At 43.6% G+C, this 25893-nt stretch overlaps 1 protein-coding gene and 1 non-coding gene across 2 annotated transcripts in view; one reads left to right on the forward strand and one right to left on the reverse strand.

Annotated features, from left to right (window-relative positions):
- Window positions 1–13810, forward strand: part of EIF2AK3 (eukaryotic translation initiation factor 2 alpha kinase 3) — a 68845-nt gene extending 55035 nt beyond the window's left edge. Inside the window, exons 14-17 of the mRNA XM_019942241.3 lie at window positions 121–288; window positions 4204–4305; window positions 11202–11264; window positions 12598–13810. Of these exons, the coding sequence (XP_019797800.2) occupies window positions 121–288; window positions 4204–4305; window positions 11202–11264; window positions 12598–12798 (534 nt within the window). The 3' untranslated portion in view covers window positions 12799–13810. The remainder of the gene's footprint in view (window positions 1–120; window positions 289–4203; window positions 4306–11201; window positions 11265–12597) is intronic.
- Window positions 13811–25325: 11515 nt separating this feature from the next.
- TRNAE-CUC (transfer RNA glutamic acid (anticodon CUC)) lies at window positions 25326–25398 on the reverse strand. Its single transcript has one exon. It is a non-coding gene; the product is annotated as a tRNA-Glu (tRNA).
- Window positions 25399–25893: the final 495 nt, after the last annotated feature.

Below are 25893 nucleotides of genomic sequence, written 5' to 3' on the forward strand. Positions count from 1 at the left end.
AAACATGCTTGAGAATATCTAGTGTCTTGTATTTATTTTCTGTAGTCATTTAAATAATTCTCTTCACTTTCCTTCTCCATACGCACCCACCACGCTTTTGTCTGTTTCATTTTTTTCCAGCCTTCCAACATATTCTTTACAATGGATGATGTGGTCAAGGTTGGAGACTTTGGATTGGTGACTGCAATGGACCAGGATGAAGAAGACCAGCTGGTTCTGACCCCAATGCCAGGGTACGCCAGACACACAGGACAAGTGGGGACCAAGCTGTATATGAGCCCAGAACAGGTGAGCCTTTCGTTTTCCTTCTGAGGAATAAATAGATTCTTAATTAGGGTGGCAGTGAGCTAGATGTGCGCCATGATTCTCCATCCGTGCTGTGTTTAAAATACCCAATAAAATAAAAGCTGAAAATGATGAAAACTGGCAGAAGTGTTCCACAGGCAACACAGCTAGGGTACAATTCCACAACGTGAATGGGGGTGTGGAGGAAGAAAAATACTAAAAATGCATCAAATGTGCTCACCCTCTGAGCCGGAACCTGACAGCAACCAGAAACTTAGAATGAGATTTTGAATGTCCTCCTCCCAAACTTAATTGTCATTCACCCTGTGTGAACTATGCAGGAACTGTTTTCAGAGCCAGCTGGAGGTAGTGTTCTAAGCTATTCTCTACAATAATCCACAGGCAGCTTCCAGAACGTACCATGGCAGGAAATAAAGGTGGACAGGCTGAGCTATGTTGCCTTGTGGGATGCTTAGTCTTCCAAGGAAAAGCTCCATAAACTGAACAGAGACTGGAAGAGTGGTGGGAGCAAGGCATCCTGGGAGCTTCAGCACAGCATCCCTGGCCACCACTACGCTGATGGTATTCACAGGCTTACATATGCTTAGATCGGCGGTTCTCAGACTTTCTGATCAATGCCTGTTCATACTTGTAAACATGATAGAGAGCTCAAGAATTTTTCTTAAGGAATTTTATCCATCAGTATTTGCCATATTAGAGATTAAAATAGAAATTTGTAAAATTTTTAATTCAGTTAAAAATGACAGTATTAAATCTATCACATCTTCAAGATATTTTCTGAAAAATAAATATTTTCCGAAAGAAAACTAGTGAGAAGAGTGGCATTTACTTACATTTTTGTAAAGCTCTTTACTGTCTGACTTAAAAGAGATTTCATATCTGCTTTTCCATTTAATCCCTTGCACTATGTTATTTTGGTTGAAGTATATGAAGAAAATCTGACTTCGCATAGATAGGCAGTTGGAAAAGGAGGAATATTTTAATACCATTTTCAGGTAGTTGTGGGGATTCTTCTTTGACAGCATATCAAAATACAATGAGCAAAAGTTTCTGAAGAGTCATTTGCCCTGAATCTAAAACTATAGCAGTGAACATTTTGTATTCTGTTACTTTAACATCCGTTGGCCCACTTTGCACATTGAATGGACCTTTGACCCACGCATGATTTTATAAAATTGTGCATTGGTCATTTGGAAACTATTGGTTCCCTAAGTTATGCATCTTTTCCAAAAGTTGTCACAATTCACTATACAGTATTAAAAAAATCACTCTGGTTAATATCACCACCAGTCTCACCAGAAAAGGCTTTAAGTATTAGGAAGCTGTCAGGTTCCCAGTGATGGACAAAAATTTTCCAAAATTCTGACATTCACTTCCAAGCTCAACTTTTATTTTTGGCAACAAATGCTGTCAGTCTTCCTTGAAGTTCCATTCTCACTTTGTTCATCTTTAAGAAAATATCTGTCAGGTATCCAAGTATGAATAACCACAGTTTGTCTACCAGTTGTTCTTTCAAGTCAAAATGGAGCTCGATGAAAAGAGCATCTGGTTCATATAGTAACTCAAACAATTGCACAAATGCTTTCTCGAGACAACCATTGTACTTCGGTGTGGAGCAGAAATGCTTTATGAATACTGCCCATTTTGTCACACAGAATATTAAAGAAATGCATACCTAAGGGGGAAGATATAATAAAATTAATAATTTTTACTGCTTCAGCAAGGACATTTTAAGTGAAACTGTCTTCCTTCCTCCCTGCCTTTTTCCCTTCCTTCCTGCCTCCCTCCCTCCCTCCCTTTCTTCCTTCCTTTCATTGAAGAACATAATTACTACTAGTATGGTTTGGTGCTGCTGCCTTGGTTCATGCTAAGGTTCAGCAGTGCAAATGTCAACACAGTGAAAAGACAGATCATGTCTTAGAATTATTGTGAAAACAGTCTTGACTTTGTAGACCTCCTGAAATGGTGTTGGAGTCCCCAGGGATCCATAGACCACACTTTGAGAACTGATGGATTAGTTTATCTTTGGAAGGTCGTATCAGAGACCAGTCATAGGAACTGGCCTTTATTTTACTGTTGTACAGTATCCTTTTAGACTTCTTGAGTTGTTTGCATTATTCAAGTGTTTTCTTTTTTATGTGTAAATTTATTTTTTTTATTTAATTAAAGAAATTTTTTAATAGAACCCTATACTTCGACATCTGGAATTTCAAGATAAGGGGAAAATAGTGTAAGTATTTAGGTACGATAAAAAAGCACGTTACAGCTTAAAGAGCTTGTTTTCTATAACACTCAACCCTGGAGGACAATAAATCAACATTTACAGTTTGGATGAAAAATAGCTGTGACCCACAAATCATGTTTCTGGCCATAAAGTTATTCATATAAAAGAAATTAGGCATTTTTAGATAGGTAAGAGTTAAAGAATCTCCTAAGTGAAAAAAGCCAGGGGCAGAAATGTGTGTATAGTGTGTAAAGGGGGGAAAGATAGCTATATATTTGCTTATGTTTATATAAAGAGCTCTGGAAGGATGTACAGGAAACAAATAGTTTTGGGGACGGTAGGTAGAGGGGAAGTGACTGGTGGGAACTGGGCAGATAAGGGATGGACAGGAGGGAAGCTTGACTGTATACTTCTTTTTGAATCATGTGAATGTGTTACCTATTAAAAGCGAGTTTAAGAAGGGAAACATTTGTTTTGGATGTTTTAGTGACTTAGACATTTTGCTGTTAGGAATATCACTGTGATAACCATCCCTGTGTACAAATCTCTGTCTGCATTTCCATCTACCCTGGGGTGGATGAAATTTAAATAGAACCATTAAGTGGTAGTAACCACTTATTGCCAGGTTGCTTTCATGAAGTTGTGTTAATTAATATTCTCCAGATAGTGTATGAGGTGTCCTTTTCACTGTACCCCTGTAAACTCTGTTTTGAACATATTTTCTTTGAATGCTTCCCAGACCCCAGTAACAGCTAAGGGAAGGGAGGAAGATGGTGTAGCCTGTTGCAGTCACTGGAACTTCCCACCTGATAGTCTATAAGCAGAAAGGCAGGCTGGGTCTCAGAAGGAACCAGGGAGACAGGTATCAAGTGTAGTTTAGAGAGGAGGTTGTAAAGGATTCCTCATCCCTGACAAATACCTTGTGATTCCCCCAAAGGGAGGGCTTCCTTGGCCTTTGCCAAGTGTCGTTATGTGCCTAGAGTCATTTTCCCAAATAAAAGGGTTCTTCTGAGTCCACAGGAGGTCACTTTTAATTTGAATGAGGCTTTGTTTAATAGAGTAGTTGGGTTGTAATTCATTTGTTCATTTTAACAAGTAAGTATGTATTGAGGGCCTTCTCTGTACTTAGCCCAGTGCTGGATGGTGAGAATTCAAAAGAAGCAGTTCCCTTCCCTCCAGGACTTTATAATCTAGTTGTGAAGAATAAGAAATAACACACATGAAAAATACAACCAAGAATGCAGTGAAGTCCATAATTAAGTGCCGTAATGAGGGCTAACCACGGTTGATTAGTGGTTTGGAGTAATGAAGATTTTCTCATAAAAATAGGTGAGGACTAAGATGGTTAGAAATGAGAGATTCGCTTTAGATAGTGCTTGCTTTGAAAAGCTTCACCCCAGGGGAAGGGGGAGCAGCTCTTCCGGGCTCCTGGCTCCAGGTTTCCGCTGGGCCTATTTTACTGATGCATATCTCAGAGCTATACCTGGGCTTCCTTCTGTAATGCTGAGTACTTTAATTACTCTTGCTGTGGTGAATTGAAGAAAAGAGGCTTGAGAGGTGATTAACTCTTTGCTAACATTTCTACGTACACTTAGATTCACTGATGCCGTATTATCCGTTGTACTATCTCCGTGAATGTTTTCCTAATATTTCTTCTTTATTTGGGATTTCAGATTCATGGCAACAACTACTCTCATAAAGTGGACATCTTTTCTTTAGGCCTCATTCTATTTGAATTGCTGTACCCGTTCGGCACTCATATGGAGAGGGTCAGGGTAAGTGTTCCCCCCTCAAAAAAGGTAGAAAAAGAAAATATTAAATCTTAAATTCACAAAAGAAAGGTTTTAGAAGAAGAGTAACTTACTCCTAATACCAGCAGACTGGTTGACGTAGAAGAGGTCACGTGAGTGACGCAGAAAGGATTTGTAGACTATTTGCGTCCACAGAAAGCTCAGTCTTCAACAATTGTTGAGTCGAGTTGTCTGTTCCTTGTTGTTGCTTAAATTTGTAATAAGTGCAAAGCACAGGGTAAGCGAGGGAGGGTGACGGTGTTGGTTGGTTACAGAAGAATTTTCCAGAGGACAAGTGGCCATACACTCACATACTTAAAAGGTGGCAAACTAAAGCATGATTAGGTTTTTTTTTTTCCCCTCTCAAAATAAACCAAGATGATGGCATTTAAGGAAAACAGTACTGAAAGTCTTTTAAAAGTAGACCTCTGTCACATTCTTCCCCGTACTTCATAAGTGGTTACCCTCCACTTTTCCAGCTGTTGTCCCTGTACTTACTTCTGTATTTCCAAAGTTTATGTCCTTATCACCATTTCTTAATTTATCAGTGTTAGACCTTATCTGTTGACTCCTGGCCAGGGTAGAACAGGATGTAGTTCTCACATAGAACCAAAAGGACCTACCAAGTGTTCTATACAATAAATAGGAAAAAAAGAAAATAATTTAAAAATCAAAGTGGCTAAATTTCAGAATACCAGAGGTAAAGGCACTAAAAGCTTCCAGAAAGGAAAATAAAACAGGCCCAATGTATGTTAAAGGATCAGGAATCATATGGCATCAAAATTTAAGTAGTTATGGGGAATTCCCTGGTGGTCCAGTGGTTAGGACTCCGTACTTCCACTGCAGGGGACACGGGTTCGATTTCGATCCCTGGTCAGGGAACTGAGATCCCACATGCCTCACGGTGTGGCCAAAAATAAATAAAATAAATTTAAAAAAACAAAGTATTTTTTAAAAAATTTGTGTAGCTGTAAGGACATCAAAAGACACTATCAAGAAAGTGAAAATAGGGTTGCCCTGGTGGTGCAGTGGTTAAGAAACCGCCTGCCAAAAAAAAAAAAAGAATCCACCTGCCAATGCAGGGGACATGGGTTCGAGCCCTGGTCTGGGAAGATCCCACATGCCACGGAGCAGCTAAGCCCATGTGCCACAACTACTGAGCCTGCGCTCTAGAGCCCGCGAGCCACAACTACTGAAGCCTGTGCGCCTAGAGCCCATGCTCCACAACAAGAGAAGCCACTGCAATGAGAAGCCCGCACACCGGAACAAAGAGTAGCCCCCGCTCACCACAATTAGAGAAAGACCGCACTCAGCAGCGAAGACCCAACGCAGCCAAAAATAAATAATTAAAATAAATATATTTATTTAAAAAAAGAAAGTGAAAATACAACCCACAGAAAATATTTGTGAATCATGTATCTGATAAGGTTCTAGTATCCAGAATATATACAGAACGGTTGCAGTTCAACAACAAAAAGACAACCCCATTAAAAAAATGGGCAAAGGACTTGAACAGACATTTCTCTGCAGAAGATTACAAATGACCAGTAAGCACAACACCATTATTCATCAGGGAAATGCCAATCAAAATCACAGTGAGATACCACTTCACACCATCTAGGATGGCTAGAATAAAACAAAACAAAACAAAAACGGAAAAGAAGTGTTGGCGAGGAGATGGAGAAATTAGAACCCTCATGCATTGCTGGTAAGAATGTAAAATGATGCAGCCACTGTGGAAAACAGTTTGACAGTTCCTCAAAAAGTTAAACATGGAATTACCATATGACCCAGCAGTTCTACTCCTAGGTATATACCCAAGAGAAATGAAAACATAGGTCCACACAAAAACTTGTACACAAATGTTCATAGTAGCATTTTCATAATAGCCAGAAAGTAGAAACAACCGAAATGTCAATCAGCTGATGAATGGCAAAGCAAATGTGGTTTACCCATACAGTGAAATATTATTCAGCCATGAAAAAGGAATGAAATACTGATACATACTACAGCACAGGTGAACCTTGGAAACATCACACTAAGTGAAAGAAGCGGACATAAAAGACCACATACTGTATGATTCCATTTATGCAAAATGTCCGGAATAGGCAAATGCATAGAGACAAGGTAGATTAGTAGTTGCCAGGAGCCGGGGGTAGAAGGGGATGGAGAGTGATTGCTTGATGAGTACAAGGTTTTTCTTCGGGTGATGAAAATGTTCCGGAATTAGAGAGTGGTGATGGTTGTACAACATTGTGAATAGAATAAAAATCACAGACTCATACACTTTAAAATGGTCAAAATGGTGAATTTTATTTATGTGAATTTTATTTCAATAAACACATTTTCGAAAATATGTAGTTATATAAAAATTTTTTGGTTAAATTAAGCCATGCAAATATTGTTCTATGCTAGACCAAATAATGTACCCTGACTTTCTTTTTTTTCTGATACAATCCTTTTTTTCAGAATTGCCTTTTCTCAATTGCTTAGTTTTCTATGAACCTTTGACGTAATTTTTAACAAATGTGCAAAAGTCTGTCAAATATCAAACAATATTTTCTCTGTGCTTCAGTATAGCTTATCTAGATAGGTAGATAGATAGATAGATAGATAGATAGATAGATAGATAGATTTAATTTGTTTTCCCCTGGAGTCTTTCTTCTCAAAGCTTTGTTCTCCAGTCTGGACCAGTTGCCCCCTAGACCTTCTGTGAGCTGTCATCCAAGGATGCACTTCCCTACTCTCCTGGCTTGGATCCCTTGTTTCCTAGCTTCCATGTTTTGCTTTGTTTTATTTTCTTGCACTATTCTTTTATTTTGCTGGAGCACATTCTGCAGTAAATTCCTCAGAAACAATGTATGAGAAAGAAATTTTTAGAGTCCTCAGGTATCTGAAAATGTACCTTTTTTTCCATTTTCATACGTAACTGATAAATTGGCCAGGTTCCAATTCTAGATGGAAAATAACTTTCCTTCAGAACCTTGAGAGCATTGCCCCATTTCCTTACAGCTTCCAGCGCTGCTGTTGAAAAGCAGATACCATTCTGATGCCTGATTTTTTAATATAGGGTATCTTGGACCTGTTACATTTTCGTTTCTGGAATCTTTAGGGCTTTAGTTTTATCAGTGCTCGGTAGTTGTGGCTCGCGGGCTCTAGAGCGCAGGCTCAGTAGTTGTGGCGCACGGGATTAGTTGCTCCGTGGCATGTGGGATCTTCCCGGACCAGGGCTTGAACCCGTGTCCCCTGCATTGGCAGGTGGATTCTTAATCACTGCGCCACCAAGGAAGCACTGTACTGTTTTTTGCAGGAGTTCCGTAACTTGTTATTCTGACTTTCCTAAGTCCTTTATTTTGACAATCCAATTTTTATTGTCCAAGATTGTACCGTTTTTATAGTATTTCGCTCTGTTTACATGAATTCAGTATCTTCACATTGCTGAGAATCTCAATTACATGTATGTATATATTTTAAGTTTTCTTCCCCCTATATTGTCTCTTTCCTCTGGGTATATTTTTTTTAACTTTCTGTTTTGAAATTATTATAGATCCACAGGAAGTTGCAAAGACAGAGAGATACCCTCCACCCACTTTCTGCTGACAGTTACATTTGACATAATTACAGTACAACACAAACTTGGCATTGGTACAGTGTATGTATGTAGTTCCATGTTATTTTATTTCAGTACAGGTTTGTGTAACCACCACTGCAGTCCAGATACAGAACTGTCACATCAACACAGAAAACTCCGTCTTGCTACCCCCTTATAGTCACACTTACTTCCCTCCCTACCAGCATCTCTGAGTCTTTTAATGATTTGTGTGTGTGTGTTTCTCATGCTGGTAATCCTTAGCTGTCCATTCATATTTAAGAATAGGGCTCTTGGAGAATTCCCTCGTGGTCCAGTGGTTAGGACTCGGCACTTTCCCTCCCGGGTCCCGGGTTCGATCCCTGGTCCGGGAACCAAGATTCCTGCAAGCCATGCAGCACAGCCAAAAAGAACAGAAAAAAAAAAAAAAATGGAAGAAGAATAGGGCTCTAAAATGGTGACTAGAAGTGGACATCACTGTAGGGGTAACGATCCAGTTCGTACTTTGGGGTGCGGGGCGCCGAACTCCCACATGCCAGCATCTATGGGCCTTTCCTCATTTTCTCCAGAGAAGAAGCTCTCATTCTCCTGCCTGAGAAAGAGTCGGGATGGGGTGTGGAGAGTTCTTACTGTTCCACATGCAGATCTTCACTGCATCCTTCTGTGTTCCATGCCCACCCCCGACTCATCCTCGTTCTGTCAACCCTAAGTCTGGAATGCCTGGGTTCCGTTTCTCCAGAGAGCAGACCTTATGTGGGGATATATATATCTGGGGATATATCACTCCGTCCGTATACAGACCTTTCGACGGCTCTCCTGCTGCCATCCTTGAGCCTCACCCCCATGCCCAGCAGGTTCTGCTCAGCTAATCAGTTCCCTCTTTGTTGGCTTTATCCCTCACAGGCAGCCTGGTTTACCTTCCTGTTCTGCTAAAGAAGCTGCTATGCTTCCACTGCTTTCTCTCTTTCAAAAGTGTAATCTGTTCTTCCACTGCAGTCATCCTTATAGACTTACAGTACATTTTACCTTCCTTGGCACTTGTTTTAGTGAAAATGCTTACTAGAAATATAGTAGAAAATCTGCCATGTTTAGCCAGAACCCCTCTGAAATTCCATTAGTAAATGTAAAAGAGACTATTCAATGATTTGACCAAGATCTTTTTTTTAAATTAATTGTATTGAGACATAATTTACATACATACAACATACCCACTTTGTACATTTTTATGAGTTTTGACACATTTATACATCCACATAATCACCACTACATTCAAAATATAGAACATTTGTATCACCCCAGAAAGTTGCCTTTTGGCTCCTTCCCAGTCAGTCCCCTGTCTTTCCAGGCTCCACCTGGATCCCAGGCAACTGCTGATCTGTTTTCTGTCTTTTCTAAAGTTTCGTATAAATTGAATCATACATGTCTATCCTCTTTTGTGTCTGCCTTCTTTGACTCACTATAAAGTCAGTAGTTCCTTCCTTTTTATTAATATTCCATGGTATATATACCGCAGTTCATGTGTCCAGTTACCTGTTGAGAAACATTTACGACTAAAGTTGCTGTGAACATTTGTGAACAAGTCTCTTTGTAGACATACATATGTATCCTTAGTCTCGGGTAATTACGAGGTAGGATTGATAAGCTCTGTGGTAAGTGGTTTAACTTTATAAGAAAGTGTCATTTCATATCCTCACCAGCAGCGTAGGAGAGACCTAGGTCCTCCACATACTCCACACTTATGTTTCTGTCTTTACATTTTTAGACATTCTGATAGGGGTATAATGAAGTCATACTGTGGTTTAAGTTTGCATTTCTCTGATAACTAATGACCTTGACAGTCTTTTCAAGTCCTTTGCCAAGTATATGTATTGTGACTAGTTTATTCCAGTCTGTGGCTTGCCGTTTCATTTTCTGAATGGTGTCTTTCGCAGGGTAGCAGATTTTAATTTTAAAGTCCAGCCTCCCATTCTTTTCTTTTATGCTTATGCTTTCTGTTGAAAAGACTCTCTGTTTCCCCATTGAGTTATGGCCAAGGTCTCTTTTAAATTCTAAGTTATAAAATAAAAACTTTAAGAATGTTATGTGATTAAAAATTAATTCCATGAGTCCAGACTCAAGCATTTATCTGCACTTAGTTTGGTACGACCTACCTATTAGCAGGTGAAACCCTCCCTTCTAGGGCCTGCAGCATAGATTCTTCTAGTGAAGTATCTGTTTCCCTTTAGTGGGAAGTGACAAATGCCAACCCAGTTCATATTTTTGTTCAAGTACACTCCAGCTTATTTCTCAAGAAATATGAAGACATATTTAATTTATTTCATTTCTCAAAACTGGTTTTTATCATCATTACAAAAGGAACATCAGGCACTGTGCTAAGTAGTTTGCCTGAATTACCTCATTTAAGTCTCAGAGCAATCACACACGGTGGGCCCTGTTGTCCTGTTTGTATGAAAATTTCTCAAATAACTAGTTTAATTTTATATTCAGAATTTAGCATAATTGACTTGGTTTTCTTCACTAAAAAAAAAAAAAAAAAAAGAGGGCTTGCCTGGTGGCGCAGTGGTTGAGAGTCTGCCTGCCGATGCAGGGGACACGGGTTCGTGCCCCGGTCCGGGAAGATCCCACATGCCGCAGAGCGGCTGGGCCCGTGAGCCATGGCCGCTGAGCCTGCACGTCCGGAGCCTGTGCTCTGCAACGGGAGGGGCCCCAACAGTGATAGGCCCGCGTACCGCAAAAAAAAAAAAAAAGACTATGTCTTTTTATATCAAATACAAGAGGTTAGTGACTAGTAGAAAAAGTTACCCGCTTAAGAACACAAATGTGGGCTTCCCTGGTGGCAGAGGTTAAGAATCCACCTGCCAGTGCAGGGGACCCGGGCTTGAGCCCTGGTCCAGGAAGATCCCACATGCTGCAGAGCAACTAAGCCCGTGCACCGCAACTACTGAGCCTGCGCTCTAGAGCCCGTGAGCCACAACTACTGAGCCCGTGTGCCACAACTACTGAAGCCCACGTTCCTAGAGCCCGTGCTCCGCAACAAGAGAAGCCACTGCAGTGAGCAGCCCGCGCACCGCAACAAAGAGTAGCCCCCACTCGCCGCAACTAGAGAAAGACAGCGCGCAGCAACGAAGAGTACTGCTCGCCACAACTAGAGAAAGCCCGTGAGCAGCAAATAAGACCCAACACAGCCAAAAATAAATAAAATAAATAAATTTTAAAAAAATCTCTCTATGTTTAAATAGATTCACATATCAAAATAGACTTAAAGATAAGTAACACTTTTCTTTCTTTTCAGATCTTAACTGATGTAAGAGATCTCAAATTTCCACCACTATTTACTCAGAAATATCCTTGTGAGGTTGGTATTAATTCTCATCTTTTATTTTCTTTAGAATCTTACTTAGAACGTGAAGCGTCCTTAGCAGTCAGCTCATCAGTTTCCCCGTTTTACAGATGAGGAAGCCTAAGGTCTAGAGAGGAAAGGGACCTGATCCGAAGAACACACAACTTGTTAAAACCAAAGGCTGTGACTCGGTCCCAGGTCCTGGGCCCAGTGCCCTGTGCTCCAAGCTGCATGACACCCCATCTGGGAACTGTAGCAACCTTGTGTTTCGATAAGGCTGAGCTCCTAGCTCACCCTCACAGCCGTAGAGTTGCCATTATGATCATGCCATTAATTTCTTTATCTTAGTGAATTTGGGAGAGATCTTAAAAACTGGCTTCTTTTTTTAAAAAAGTCACTAATTTCCACTGATTTTGTGTGTTGGAGTTATGCCCCTCAGGGTGACACAGTAAATGGTCCAGAAGAAGTGGGAAGGGAAAATTAAGCTGGTCTTGATGGTGAAAACTGTGTGTAATGAATTTTTCAAGTTTCTTTTTGCAGCTTTTGTTTATTTCATTATATGTCCACAAACATATCACTTTATATTTATGTGTTGATAAATCTTGAATTTTCTTAGTAAATGAAGTTTAGGTAAATTAGACTGTGTGGCTAGTCATCAAGTTGGAAAAAGTCTAATTGATCTTTCAGTATTATAAGTATAACGAAGGGTTGCATTAAAAATGAACTTTATAACAATATAGAGATATACCAGCCTAAAGTGAAATCTGTTTTACAAAAACTATTCTGTTGTGTATTTTGCAAAGTCGATGATTCAATCCCGGGGCGGGGGGGGGGGGGGGGGGGGGGCTCATCAGAATCCATGTTATATTAAAGGGGTTCAAAAAATCAGTAAAAAGGGCTAGGTACTGATCACTGGCATGGTTATTTTTCAATTGAAATCTTTGAGATAATTGTACATTCACATACAATTGTAAGATGAATTTATTTTAAAAGTCAGAGTATGCCTGCGTTTCAAAGATGTGACTGAAGACCTTTTATTATATGTTAGAAAACAACCAATTACCCCAAAATGGTCCATGTGTATTTGGAGCAGGGGTTGGGCAAACTATGACCCACAGACCAAATCCAGCCTGCTGCCTATTTTGGTAATAAAGTTTTATGGGAACACAGCCAGGCCCACCTGTTTATATAGGGTCTGTGGCTGCTTTTGTATTTCAGTAGCAGAGTTGAGAAGTTGTGTCAGAAACTGGCTCGCAAACTTAGTATAGTTATAGAAACATCTGGCTGACTTCTGAATTAGGCAGCTGGTTAGTGGCCCTTTTATTACAAAACAGTTTTTATCTTTCAGTATGTAATGGTGCAAGACATGCTCTCCCCATCCCCTACGGAACGGCCTGAAGCTGCAAACATTATTGAAAATGCTATATTCGAGGACTTGGAGTTTCCAGGAAAAACAGTTCTCAGACAGAGGTCTCGCTCCATGAGCTCATCAGGAACAAAACAGTCAAGACACTCCAGCAGCTCCCACAGCCCTTTGCCAAGCAATTAGCCTTAAGCTCTGCTCGCCTCCCTAACAGGTGACACGGAATAGCCCACTTCGAAGGAATGTTGATTTTTCCAAAATCGTGACCTTGAAAATTTTGTTCTTTGCTCGATTTCATTTTGGACTACTTTTGCTAAATCAAATTTAAACTGGATTTTGGAGCTCAAACCTTTGAGCCAACTCTTTGATTTTTGCTCTGCTCAAGGAGAGGGCTGTCACTAGATCACACGTGGTCCTTTTCCTTCGTTGGTCTCTTGAAATCGGCCGGCCAAGCATCCTAGCCCTCACGTTTTGTCTAAGGAGGTGGAAGCAACCCCTAAAATGTATAGAGAGAATTATAAAATGGAAATATTTTTGTAGTACAGAAAAATGAAAGTCCCTACATGTAGTAACTATACTGTTCTAGAAATACACTTTCTAGAGATGACAGTGGTGATTTTGAAACTGATTTCCAAAAAAGCTGACTCCGTTTTTGTCCCTGGTGGGTAAAAGGAATCTGCATTATTTTGGAGGACAAGTGGCACAAATTGTACAGTGGTTTATGTCCATAGCTAGTTTTCTAGTGACGTTTGTAGCATTAAATAGCTTTATTCCTTAGATGGTTCTAGGGAGTGTTTAAGAGCTTTTTGTACTTTTACCTCCAGTAAAGGGAAAATGAAGCTTTTTGTGTAAATTGGTCAAAAGTTCTGGTTTGGGGAGGAGAAAAGCCGTAGTAAGAAATGAATCATATATTACAACTAACTTCTTCAATTATGGACTTCTGAAATCTAACGAAATCTTAAGTGTCTTAAATATAATACTGTAGGTTGGTTTTTTCCCAAAACTGACTGTAGATAACAGTTTAATCATCTAACTTGCTAACATGTTTTTATTTTCCACTGTAAATATGTTTATTTTTTATTTATAAAAATTCTGAACTCAATCCATTTGGGTTGGTGGTGTATAGAACGCACTTAAGTGTGTTAACTATTGTGACTTCTTTCAAGTCTAAATGATTTAATAAAACTTTAAAAAATGATTTATGGTTGATTGTTATTTTGGGGGGAACTAGCCCTGAAATGGTAGTTTTTCAGATTTATAAAATGGGATCATAGGTCTAAGAACAGTCATAACCCTACGCTCAAGAAAGCTTACTCCTAACCTGTTCTAAACAGGCATCTTCTTGTCATTTCCCAAGGACTTGACAGGACCAAGTCCTTTTCACAGTTCACTGGACTCATAATCCAGAGACATTAGCTCAGTTCCTACTCAGTGCCAGGGGCATAAAGAGCACCCTGCCCTAAAGGGAGACCTCGCAGAGCAAAGGCTCTGGCGATGCCAGTTGTGTTGGGATCACAGTGTGTCTGACGTGTACCATGAGGAGGCGTGTGTCATGAGGGCACAAACCAGCTAGACACAACCTTTAAGGGTCAAATGCATGATTATTTCCATCTTACAGGTACGTAATGTCTGACCCACAAAGTTTGAGCCATTTTTAAGCTGGACACGCATGTCGCAGATCTTTGTGTGCTCTGTCCTCACTCTCACTTCGCGGTGAGTCTCTAACTTTGTCTTTCTTCCCCATCCTGCTTGGCTCCTGGCCAGCCCATCTCTCTGCTTCATCTCTTGGTCGGCCTGCTTCAGTTACCTTTTTCCTCTTCACCCCAGCGAGGGATCCTGTTGATTTCTTCCCAGTCTGCCCACTCAGTCCCAGCTGTGGACCTTTGACCCTCACGACCACCCTGAGAGCTAGCTATGAAAATGTTATAATAACTCCGTCATGGGTGTTATTGTTGCCGTTCTTATGGTGAAACTCGGGTCCAGAAAGGTGTAATTTGCCCAAGATCACAAAGCCAATCAGAGCGGAACTGGGATCAGATCCCAGGAATTCCAGTTCCTAGTCAGGGTTTTGTCTATTCCCTTGCACCAAGTTGTCCAAAGGTTTGCAAATATCTTACGTGATATAATCAGGCCTTCTTTCATTTTAATTCTGCCTGTGCCTTTGCTGGCCACTAGGATGAAAGCAGCCATGGGAAGTTAAGGGGCTGGGCTAGCAGGGCCTAGCAACTCCTCAGTGGTAGCTGGCACGGAGTCTCCTGCGTTCTCACCCAGGGCCCTTTCTCCCGACTCCAAACCCTACCTCCCTTCAAGTTGTTGCTTTTCTGGCATCTTTCCAAGTCCCCTCCCTCCACACTTGCCTCTCCCTTTAACACTTTGTACTTAATAACACTTAACCATTGTCAGTCCTCAGACGCGCCTGTAACTGGTGCAAATCAATCTCCTAAATAGCTGAGGTCCCAGAGGGTAGGGACACACCTTCTTGTAAGCCCAGTAACATCTATCATAATGTCTGGTACTTGATTACGTATTTGTCGAATTGAATTTGGAAAACATAACGTGTAACTCACATAGCTGCAGCCCTCAGGAAATAGCCAAGTAAGGAGGAAAAGAAATGCACCGGTCACTGCAATAAGTATTTGGCAAAGTGAAGGAGAAAAGATGGCTGAACAATCCTGATGTTAAAAACATAAATTATTATGAACTTTCATCAAATCTTTAACCGTGGCCGCTTTTAAGTCTTCTGTCATTTACAGACAGTTCTGGGTGTACTCTGATGCTTTTGCAAAAATGTTCCTATAAAAGGGTTTCATCTTCAAGGAATTCATGGAAAAGACTCTGACAAGCACAGGTTTCTGGTAACTGACTATACTGCTGAAATGAATGAATAAGCATTTTCAGAACTCTAATGGAAAACTGATGAATTCATAAAAGTGCTAACAAAAGATCAAGATGAAAAAAAATTACATGGGACTGAGTGAACAGATGAGGATGATTATAATTTTTGTGACTTTGAGTTTTAAAAAAAATTAAAAAAAAAAAACATAAAAATCTCAAATCCTGGAAGTTTTCTAAAGGAACGGGACCTTAGGGTTTAATTTAAATGAGAGGAGAAGTGGGCTGGGACACTAGCATCCATGTGGCTCTGTCTGATGCTGTCTGCTTTAGCCTACCTCCCTCTCCATCTTTTACTGGAGTGCGTTACATCCCCGGCCGCCAGCCTGGCCTGCAGGGGAGAGATCCCGATGGGGGAGCCACGGGAGCCCGCAGCGCTTCTAGTTTCCAGGTTCCCTCATTCAGGAAGGCAGCAGCACGGGAGTGCTGGTCCAGAGGTCAGTAACCAAGCCTGCCCTTGCCTCCTAGGAGAACAGCAGACATTTAGGATGTTCGGACAGTTTTCTTTTCCCAGATTGTTTCTCAGTGATACTTTGGATGCATTTACACCGAAAGTGATTCTATTTCTCCAAGTAAATGGGGACCGAACAAGCTTTCAATCCAACCACCGGCCATAGAGCGACTCAGTCTTACTCCTGGAGTAAGTCAAGGGCGAAGCAGGAACTCTGGACGTTTTCTGGCTTATGTCTGGTGACGTTTACTCTTTCTAGAACTAGATTTGCACGGGACTGCTTAAGGAGACTTCCCGCTTCAGGTTCTAGCCCTGCAACTACTGCAGCTGCCACCAGGGGGCTCCTTTTCACCTTTTCCCCTAGAAGTAAATACGGAAGTTCCCCACCTATGATTTTCCAAATTTACAGTGGTGCAAAAGTGATACACATTTGGTAGAAACTGTACGTCGAATTTTAAATTTTGATCTTTTCCAGGGCGAGTGGTAGATAAACTATCATGATGCTGGACAGCAGAAGTCAGCCAGCCAATCAGGAAGGGAAACGATGATACACTTACAACAGTGCTGTACCCAGACAGCCATCCTGTTTTTCACTTCAGTACTGTATTCAATAAATTACATGTGGGACTTACCTGGTGGCGCAGTGGTTAAGAGTCCGCCTGCCAATGCAGGGGACACGGGTTCGAGCCCCGGTCCGGAAAGATCCCACATACCGCGGAGCGGCTGGGCCCGTGAGCCATGGCCGCTGAGCCTGCACGTCCGGAGCCTGTGCTCCGCAATGGGAGAGGCCACGACAGTGAGAGGCCCACGTACCGCAAAAAAAACAACAAAAAAACCCAATAAACCTAGGGCATTATGCGCCTGGCTACTTCCAACAGCCTTAGCATCCCTCATCCCTGGCTCAGCGCCGCTTCTTAGAGCAGCAGAGTAGCTTCCTTCTCTGATTCCCCTGCACGGGCTGGTGCGCTAAGAAAAGATGTACTTGTAAACCCTTTGGAGGTCATGAGGAATATTTTCATCAACCACATCATAATCTCTAGTGGAATAAAATAAGACTGTTTTAGTTCTTCTTTGCAATTTCCTGCAGTTAAGTTAATTGGATCCATGTGTTTCTGTAATAGCAAATATTAAGGCATTGACAGCATGGACCAAAAGTAGTTCTATAGATGTATGTCTTGCTATTTACTGTCAGACAATATGGCTCAACATTCATCTGGTGAAAAAATAAAATTATCTTCGACAGACAAAAAAGACAAAGATGGGAAAGACAGTGGGAACAGCCCTAGCGAAGGCTTGGTGGGGAAGGGTAGGAATGAGAAAGAGCTGTCGGTAGTGGGAGTGGAGAGAATTAGAGCAACTTGAGAAGTATTTTTGAGGCAGGAAGGCCAGGACACTGGAATTAAGTGAATAATAGGTAAAGGAGAAGATAGCTCTTGAATTTCTGGTGTGGAAACTTCCATAGAATCTAGAAGAAGGAGGGTGTGGTTTGGGGACAGATGTTACCCTTCAAAAATGATGAATTTCCTAGGTCTCTGTGGTTAAAAAACTGGGGCTTTAGTCGGGAGAAAATGGGAAGCCATTGAAAGTTTCTGAGCCGGGGAAGGATGTCATGAGGTTTTAGGATCTCTGCAGCAAGTGAGGCAGAGGTGGCTGGAGATAGAGAGGGCTTCACCCGGCAGAGGGGCAGAGGGCCTGAGCCTGGTCAGTGGGGGCCAGAAAACACCCCCTGTCCAGTGACTAAAGCTGTGCTGGTCCCCAGGAGCTCTCTTGAGTGTTGAGTTTGGAAGGATTTCTTCAGGGGCTGCTGCAGTGCGAGCCTCCCCGTCTCCTACCTCCTGAAAAGACGGGAGCTTTTAGAGCTCGCCTAGAGAGCACGTCAAGAAAGATGACAGTGACGTTGGGATCAGCCCATCTCTTGCTAGCAGCCAGAATGTGGGCAAGGAAGAGGAACCCAGACAATGCAGAGTTCGCTGGCCCAGAGTTCAGACGCCTCCAGTAAGAGCCTGAGGGAATTTGCCCTTCCCAGAAAGGTCACAAATGTGTCCAGAGGCAGGGAAAGGCTTTGATACTGAGAAGTAATGAAGGGGAAAGGGTGTTCTCTCTCCAAAAGGAGCTTTTGAAGAAATACTCACAGTAATGGCTGAATAGATAAATGGCTGGATATTATGCAAATGAGTCAGCAGCCTCATGGAATGATTAAAATGTCTATTCAGCAGATAAATGACACATTTGCAAGTTGCAGAGGAGTAGGAATAGTATGATTGCAAACAAATGTAATGGCTTCTATATCTGTTTATTTTTATTTTTTGCTGCACCCCACACCTTGAGGGATCTTAGTTCCCCGATCAGGGATTGAACCCACACCCTCGGCAGTAAAGCACAAAGTCCTAACCACAGGACAGCCAGGGAATTCCCTGTATCTGTTTAAATATTTTCATGGGCATAAAGTTTAGGAATATCCACACCAGTTACCTTAGGAGAGAGGAGTGGGAGAGGAGGACCGAGGGAGATTTTTTTTTTCCCCATAAATTATTTATTTTTGGCTGCGTTGGGTCTCCATTGCTGCATGCGGGCTTTCTCTAGTTGCGGCGAGCGGGGGCTACTCTTTGTTGCGGTGCGCAGGCTTCTCATTGCGGTGGCTTCTCTTGTTGCGGAGCACGGGCTCTAGGCGCATGGGCTTCAGTAGTTGTGGCTCGCAGGCTCAGTAGTTGTGGCTCACGGGCTCTAGAGCGCAGGCTCAGTAGTCGGGGCGCACGGGCTTAGTTGCTCTGAAGCATGTGGGATCTTCCCGGACCAGAGCTCGACCCCGTGTCCCCTGCGTTGGCAGGCAGATTGTTAATCACTGTGCCACCAGGGAAGCCCAAGGGAGATTATTAACTCCAACCTGCATCTCACTATGGTTTGACCTCTTCCAACTACTGATGCACTACTCTCAGGATTAATAATATTAAATTAATAAAACAAGAAAAAGGAAACCAATAAACCATATTTACAACATTTTAATTGATCTCATCTTTGTATCCTGCTCTATAGTTTAGAAGGCTGTAATGTGGTCTGCAACTTGGATATTTTCATATCTGTAATATCTGCTGTTTTATCTGTAAGCAAACAACACAATTATTAAAATAACACAGTAACATAACAGGAAGCTCGTAATAATCCACTTATCATCCCACCACCATTTTAACATAACAATTTCACGTCTCTGAATTCCCTTCAATCCAGAGGGCATTTTGAGGAGTGATGTGTGACAAGACCCTGCGCTTTGGAATCACAATCGGCTGTATTACTCTTTGTTTATAATTTTCCTTGAGCCCTCTCATCTGTTTCCTCAACTGCAAGTAACCCGTTGTGAAGGTTAAGGGATAATAACATTTAGCGTAGAATTCCGTAAGTAGTAAGCATGCAATAAACAGAGGCTTAAAATGAAAGCATAACCTCAGTTTCCTCAACTCTAATGTGGGCATAATTTGTCGCAGAGTCCTTGTGAGGATTAACGGACATAATTTGGGTTAAAGAGTCATACAAATATGTGCATATATGCAAATCTACGATTACACGATGGGGGGGTGGGGAGGTACAGAAAGAACCCCTGGCTGCTACTGTCCTCAAGGAGTAGAAAGGAAGGAAACAGTAGGTGAAGGAAGAAGGAAAGATCACATAGCAAAATATGTAGCTTATAAAACTTTATAATGTTTCGGCAGAAATACAGACATTGAATATGCACGTGACAAGGACCAGAGGCTGACAGTTGATTATATGAGGGTAACGTGTTAGGTTAAGATGAAAGTATGATTATTATTAAGGCAATCAAGAGACGTCTTTTGTTAGCTGAGGGGTGTAGTGTAGGGCCGGGCAGGTGGGGGTGATGCTGAGAATCCCCTTTCTTTCAGGACTTTGACGCTAAGCTGCGGGTCAACAGGGTAGCCTGCGAGTCTCCCCCCCGCCCCTCCCCGTTTGACTCGGCGGGGAGCCGGGGCTCAGGGTGGCCAGAGGGTTTGGAGATCAAAGATATGTGGATGAGACATCATTCTCTGGCCCGGGGCCGGATGTCTGGCTCGGGCGAAGCCGGGAGCGGCGCCAGGAATTATTGATGCAAAGACCGGTCTGGGAGAAAGAAGAGCTCCGACTGGCCACGTGGGGGCGACAAGACACCGAGGGAAGGCGGGGGGCTCCAAGGGCCTTGGGGTTTGCCTGGGTGTCGTCGAGAGGGTCCAGTGGCCCGTCCCTTAATGGGGCAGATGCAGGAGGACGGACTGGGCAGCGGGCACCTCGGCTGCGCGGGTGTGAGGCGGCCCGGATGCTGCGCGCCGGGAGCCGGGCCACCACCCGTTGTGAATTACCAGGCACCGCCCGCCCACCTTCCCTGGGGTTAAATGGACCCGCCTTAGCAAGTTTCAAAGGCAAACATTTCTGGAACGCCTGCTGTATACCAAGTCCTCTCCTAGGCACTGTATATTCGTGAAATCTCATCTAATCTTCACAACCACCTTGGGGAATATTATCGCCTCCATTTTATAGAGGAGGAAACTGAAACTTACTAAGTCGGAGGATTTAGCCCTAATAGGTATAATCAGGCAAGCAAGGAGAATTGTAAATCTTTTCATTTATTTATTTTACTTATTTTATTTTTGTCTGCACGTGGGCTTTCTCTAGCTGTGGCGAGCAGGAGCTACCCTTTGTTGCGGTGCGTGGGCTTCCCATTGCAGTGGCTTCACTTGTTTCGGAGCACGGGCTCCAGACGCGGAGTCTTCAGTAGTTGTGTCACGTTGGCTTCAGTAGTTGTGGCTCGCGGGCTCTAGAGCGCAGGCTCAGTAGTTGTGGCGCAAGGGCTTAGTCGCTCCGCGGCATGTGGGATCTTCCCGGACCAGGGCTCGAACCAGTGTCCCCTGCATTGGCAGGTGGGTTCTTAACCACTGTGCCACCAGGGAAACCCTGTAAATCTTTTAAAGTAAATATATGAATGAAAAGAACTCAACCTCGCTACTCATCAGGGAAATGCAAATGAGAGCAACAACGGGGATCCCATTTTTTCACTACTAGATGGCAAGAATTTGAAAGATTTACCTGTGTGGGTGCAAGTGTAATAAAAAAGAATTCTCCTCTACACAGTTAGGAATGCAAAGAGGAATGCATTTCAGTGAATGTTTGGTATCTGTCAAAATTTGCAAGCAAATTCCTCCTGATACAGAAATCTCCCTTGTGGAATCTATTTTACAGAAATAACCACACAAGTATATTCATCTTAGTGGGAAAGGCAAATAAAGCTTTTTTGTTTGTTTTGTTTTGTTTTTTTTTAAGTGATTTACCTGCTATTATGCAGCTATTGGCTGAGCCTGGGGGTCCAATCCCACACTATCTGATTCTGATAATCTCTGCCTTTGGGCAACATCGGAGGCGGGGTGAGGGGAGGGTTCCAGTTTGAGCATTGCTCACGGCAGCGGAATCTCTAGGGATGCTTGCTAAAATGCACATTTCTTTGGAGGCCTTTTCCCAGATTTAAAGAAACAAAAGCTTTAGGAGTGGTTATCCTAGAACCTACATTTTAAAAAAAACAACTCCCTGGGTGATTTTGAAAGCTCTGCTCTCTCCGTCTTTGCAGCAGGTTAGAATACTGGGACCTTTAAAAATACCAATATCCAGACCACACTCTAGCCCTATAAAACCACACCCTCTGTCTGTGAGGCCCAGGCATCACGGTTTTTTTTTTAAAGCTCCCAGGTAATTCCCAGATACAGCCAAGGCAGAGAACAACAGGCCTTGCCACTCATAGTATAGCTGCTGGCCCGGGAGTATTGGCAGAACTGCAGAATCTCAGATTCAACACCTCAGGCCGGCTGGATCAGAATCCACATTTTAACGGGAGCCCCCAGTGATTCATACGCAAATTAATGTTTGAGGTAGACGTGGGTGAGCGTTTTTCTATTTAATTAATTTTTATTGGAGTATGGTTGCTTTGGGGTGAGGTTTTAGATTTATTTCAACATTCCTCCTGTAGCCTGACCTCATTCTGATAGCTTGGAGAGCAGATTGGAACTCTGGGCTGCCACCTACGAGATCAAAAGCAGCTGGGCCATGGTTAATCCTGCCAACATCTCCTGATCAACTCCTCAGGGGAAAGGCAGTTCTGGAGGGAGCTATACCTCTTTGTGCAGATCCCTGAAATCTGGACAAGCAGAGGCTGAGGGAGGGCTGGCCTGGAAGCAGTGTAAGTGCAGACAATCCGAACCCCAGGTGGATTAAAAGCATAAAGTAAATCAACCATGGGAGGCATCTAGTGAAACTTCAGATTCAAGTCTCCGTCATTCATTGGTCTCCATCACCTCTCACCAGATCCCCAAATCGGTCTCCCCACCTCCAATCTTGAAGCAATTCACGATGACACGACAGAGAATGTTCTACAGCACGAATCTGCCTATGCTATTTATTCCCTGCTTACCATCCTTGACAGGTTTGGGGCATCCTCACATTAAAAGTCAGACTCATGATCTTGGCATACTAAGCCCTCCACCAACTGACCCGGCTAAGCCTCGACTCTGGAGAACCGCCATGTGCCAACTCTGTTCAGGAATAATGACTGAACCACTGGGCTTCCCTCAAGCTGCTGTGTGCCCAGCTTCTGTATTAGTCACCCCCCCCCACACTTCCTTCGCCCACACTGCCCTCAGCCCCTGGAAAGTCTTCCTCCCAGATTAAGTCTCAGGATTTCAGTCTATGACTCTGCTCCTAATCAGTCCTCATCCCAGAGAAGAGCTGAACGTGATGTCATTAGGAGGAGTGTCACCTGATTTCGGATTTGAAGGCCTGTCCAGTGAGAGCAGTGGGACCGTCTTACAGACACAGCTTTCAAGAGCCAACCCTCCTTGGACATATCAGCATAGAGGTGCAGGTGTGTGTCACACAGACCCAGATCAACAGAAAACAAGGGTTCTCAACTTCGGCTGGGGAGCTCTTTGAAATGTCGAAAGCTCAGGGTACACCCCAGACCAATTACATCAGAAATTGAGGAAGAGGGGGCAGTCATCAGTATTTTTATAAAGCCCCCCACCTTTTTTTTTTTTTTTGCCGTACGCGGGCCTCTCACTGTTGTGGCCTCTCCCGTCGCGAAGCACAGGCTCCGGACGCGCAGGCTCAGCGGCCACGGCTCACGGGCCCAGCCGCTCCACGGCATGTGGGATCCTCCCCGACCGGGGCACGAACCCGTGTCCTCTGCATCGGCAGGCAGACTCTCAACCACAGCGCCACCAGGGAAGCCCAGCCCCCCACCTTTGATTCTAATGTGCAACCGAGGTGGAGAACCATTGGTGATTTATTTCTCTCCCATGAGACATTCCAGAGCCGATGTGACCACTGTGTACCACTCAGGAATCCAGCCTCCTTCTCATCCCACCCACGTGGTCCAACTGGCTCACAGTTTGTCCAAACTACAGGGGGAGGAGGGGAAGATGCACACATCACTTCTGGGTATGGCCCATTGGCTGGATGTAGTCAGAGGGCCACGTTTTATCCAAGGGAAGCTGGGAAATGTAGTCTTTATTCTAGGTGGCTGTGGCCCAGCTAGAAAACTTGGGGGCTCTGTTAATACAGAGGAGAAAATGGCTATTGGAGGAAATCAACCCAAGGAAGGATTTCCTAAAGAACAGAACGGTTGCATAATGGAAGAGGCAGTGTGCTCCCTGCCACCTGAGGAAGGAATCACACCAGTGGAAAAGTGCTGCTCTAGAGTGACCAGATACTCCGTCTGTCCCTTAATTATTCATTCTCAGCCACCACACTCACACTGGCCTTCTTCCTGTTCCATGAGTGCACCCATCTGTCTTCCCCATCAGACGGCCTTGAGTTTGCCATGCGTCTCTCCTGTCCTTTGAGTCTCAGAGGGGTCCACTCTGAGCACCAGACCCAGAGGTGTGCTCCCACTACCCCCGCCCCTGTCAGTCCACATACTTTCTATTTCATCATGTTTATAACCTTAAGAGTTAGACTGCTGGGTTTAGTCCCAACTCAGCCCCTCACTGGCTGTGTGACTTTTCTGTGTCTCTGTTTTCTCATCTATAAAATGGGGATAAGAATAGTGCCTAGGGCTTCCCTGGTGGCACAGTGGTTGAGAATCTGCCTGACTATGCAGGGGACACGGGTTCGAGCCCTGGTCCGGGAAGATCGCACATGCCCTGGAGCAACTAGGTCCGTGAGCCACAACTACTGAGCCTGCGCCTCTGGAGCCTGTGCTCCGCAACAAAGAGAGGCCGCGATAGTGAGAGGCCCGCGCACCGCGATGAAGAGTGGCTCCCGCTTGCCACAACTAGAGAAAGCCCTCGCACAGAAACGAAGACCCAACACAGCCAAAAATAAATATAAAAATAAATAAATAAATATTTTTAAAAAAGGACCTAAAGAAGAAATACATGGCGAATATCTTAAAAAAAAAGAATAGTGCCTATCATTATAAGGTTGTTACGTGCATAAGTTATTTCTGTAAAATAGTTAATATTAGCTGTTGTATCACTGTATCAGGTGTCTCTTCTTACGGGCAGGGAAGCCCCCTGAGATCTTTTTGCCTTCTTGCCTGTCTGTTCACTGTGGGGAAAACAGCCCCCAGAACAGTGCTTGACACTTGTAAGGTCCTCAGTTTCTTCAGGGAATTGTACACGGTGGTGGGTCCACTGCCCACTGCATTCTCCTGCCTGTGTTTCAGAACAGCCTGAGGAGTGTAACCCAGATCCCCAGATACTGACTCTGCACATCAGTTCTGCATCTTAACAAGCCCCTAGGTGATCTGGATACAGCCCAGCCATGGATGGGGTGGGGGAACAGGGGGAGGGGGAACCACTGGGGTAGACGACCTGAAAGCCCCTTCCAAATCTACCTGATGTGACCCCACTGTGTACATTTTTATTTTAAATTTAATTCTTAAGGCAGTACCGGTGTGCGGTTAAAATTTCCAACAGTGCAAAAGGATAAGAAGTCCTTATGGATGGGAGGAGATGATACGCGCTCACTTTCCTGTTTCCTAGTCCGCCGCAGCTTGTGTTCCATTGATGGCCAGTTGGTGGACATTTGGATTTCTTCCAGGGCTTTGCTATTATAAATAATAATGCTGTGATTATGCCTGTACATAATCACTGAGATCCATCTGTCCATTGGGACAAATTCCTAGGAGCAGAATTACTGGGTTGAAGTCTAAGTTTACTGAACAGAAAGACTGTACTAATACCAAGTCCTAACAGCGATGGGTGACAGTTGGCTTCTCTGGGTTTCCACAGTGTAGTATCAATGTTTAATCTCTCCTGATCTGATACATGTAAAAAGAATTCCCCCCCCGCCCCCCGTTGTTTGTATTTTGTTTTTTGCCACGTGGCTTGCGGGATCTTAGTTCCCCAACCAGGAATCAAACCTGGGTCCTCGGCAGTGAGAGTGCGGAGTCCTTACCACTGGACCACCAGGGAATTCCCTCTGTTGTTTGATTATGAAGTTCAGTATCTTTCCATTGTTTAAAAGCCATGCATATTTCTTTTTCTGTGAACTTTCCATGTCTTTGCCCATCTCCCTCCCCCCCCCATTTCTTCTGCCTCATTCCCACTTGCCCACCCTCTCGTCTCCCCCATTCACGCCCAGGCTCCTTGCCAGGTCACCATAACCTTGTGACTGCGCCCAGAGTTTCGTCCTCAGGCCTCATGCTTCCAGGCCCAGCGGCGGCATCTGGCCCAGCCGGTCCACTGAGAGCTCCCTCCTCCCTGACACCTCTCTTCTTGGGGTTTCCAGAACGCCCACTCCCCTGGTTTTCCTCCCGCCTCCCAGCGCCTCCCCATCTCCATGACTTCTCAGCCTGGACCTAGACCTCAGTCCCTGGGCTACTTCCATGCCTTGCCAATGGGGTCAAGTGCCCTGGTTTGCAGTACCATCCGTAGGCTCTTAACTGCCACGTTTCTGTCTCCAGCCGC

This window comes from Tursiops truncatus, chromosome 14 (genome assembly GCF_011762595.2).
Source record: "Tursiops truncatus isolate mTurTru1 chromosome 14, mTurTru1.mat.Y, whole genome shotgun sequence".
NCBI lineage: Eukaryota > Metazoa > Chordata > Mammalia > Artiodactyla > Delphinidae > Tursiops > Tursiops truncatus.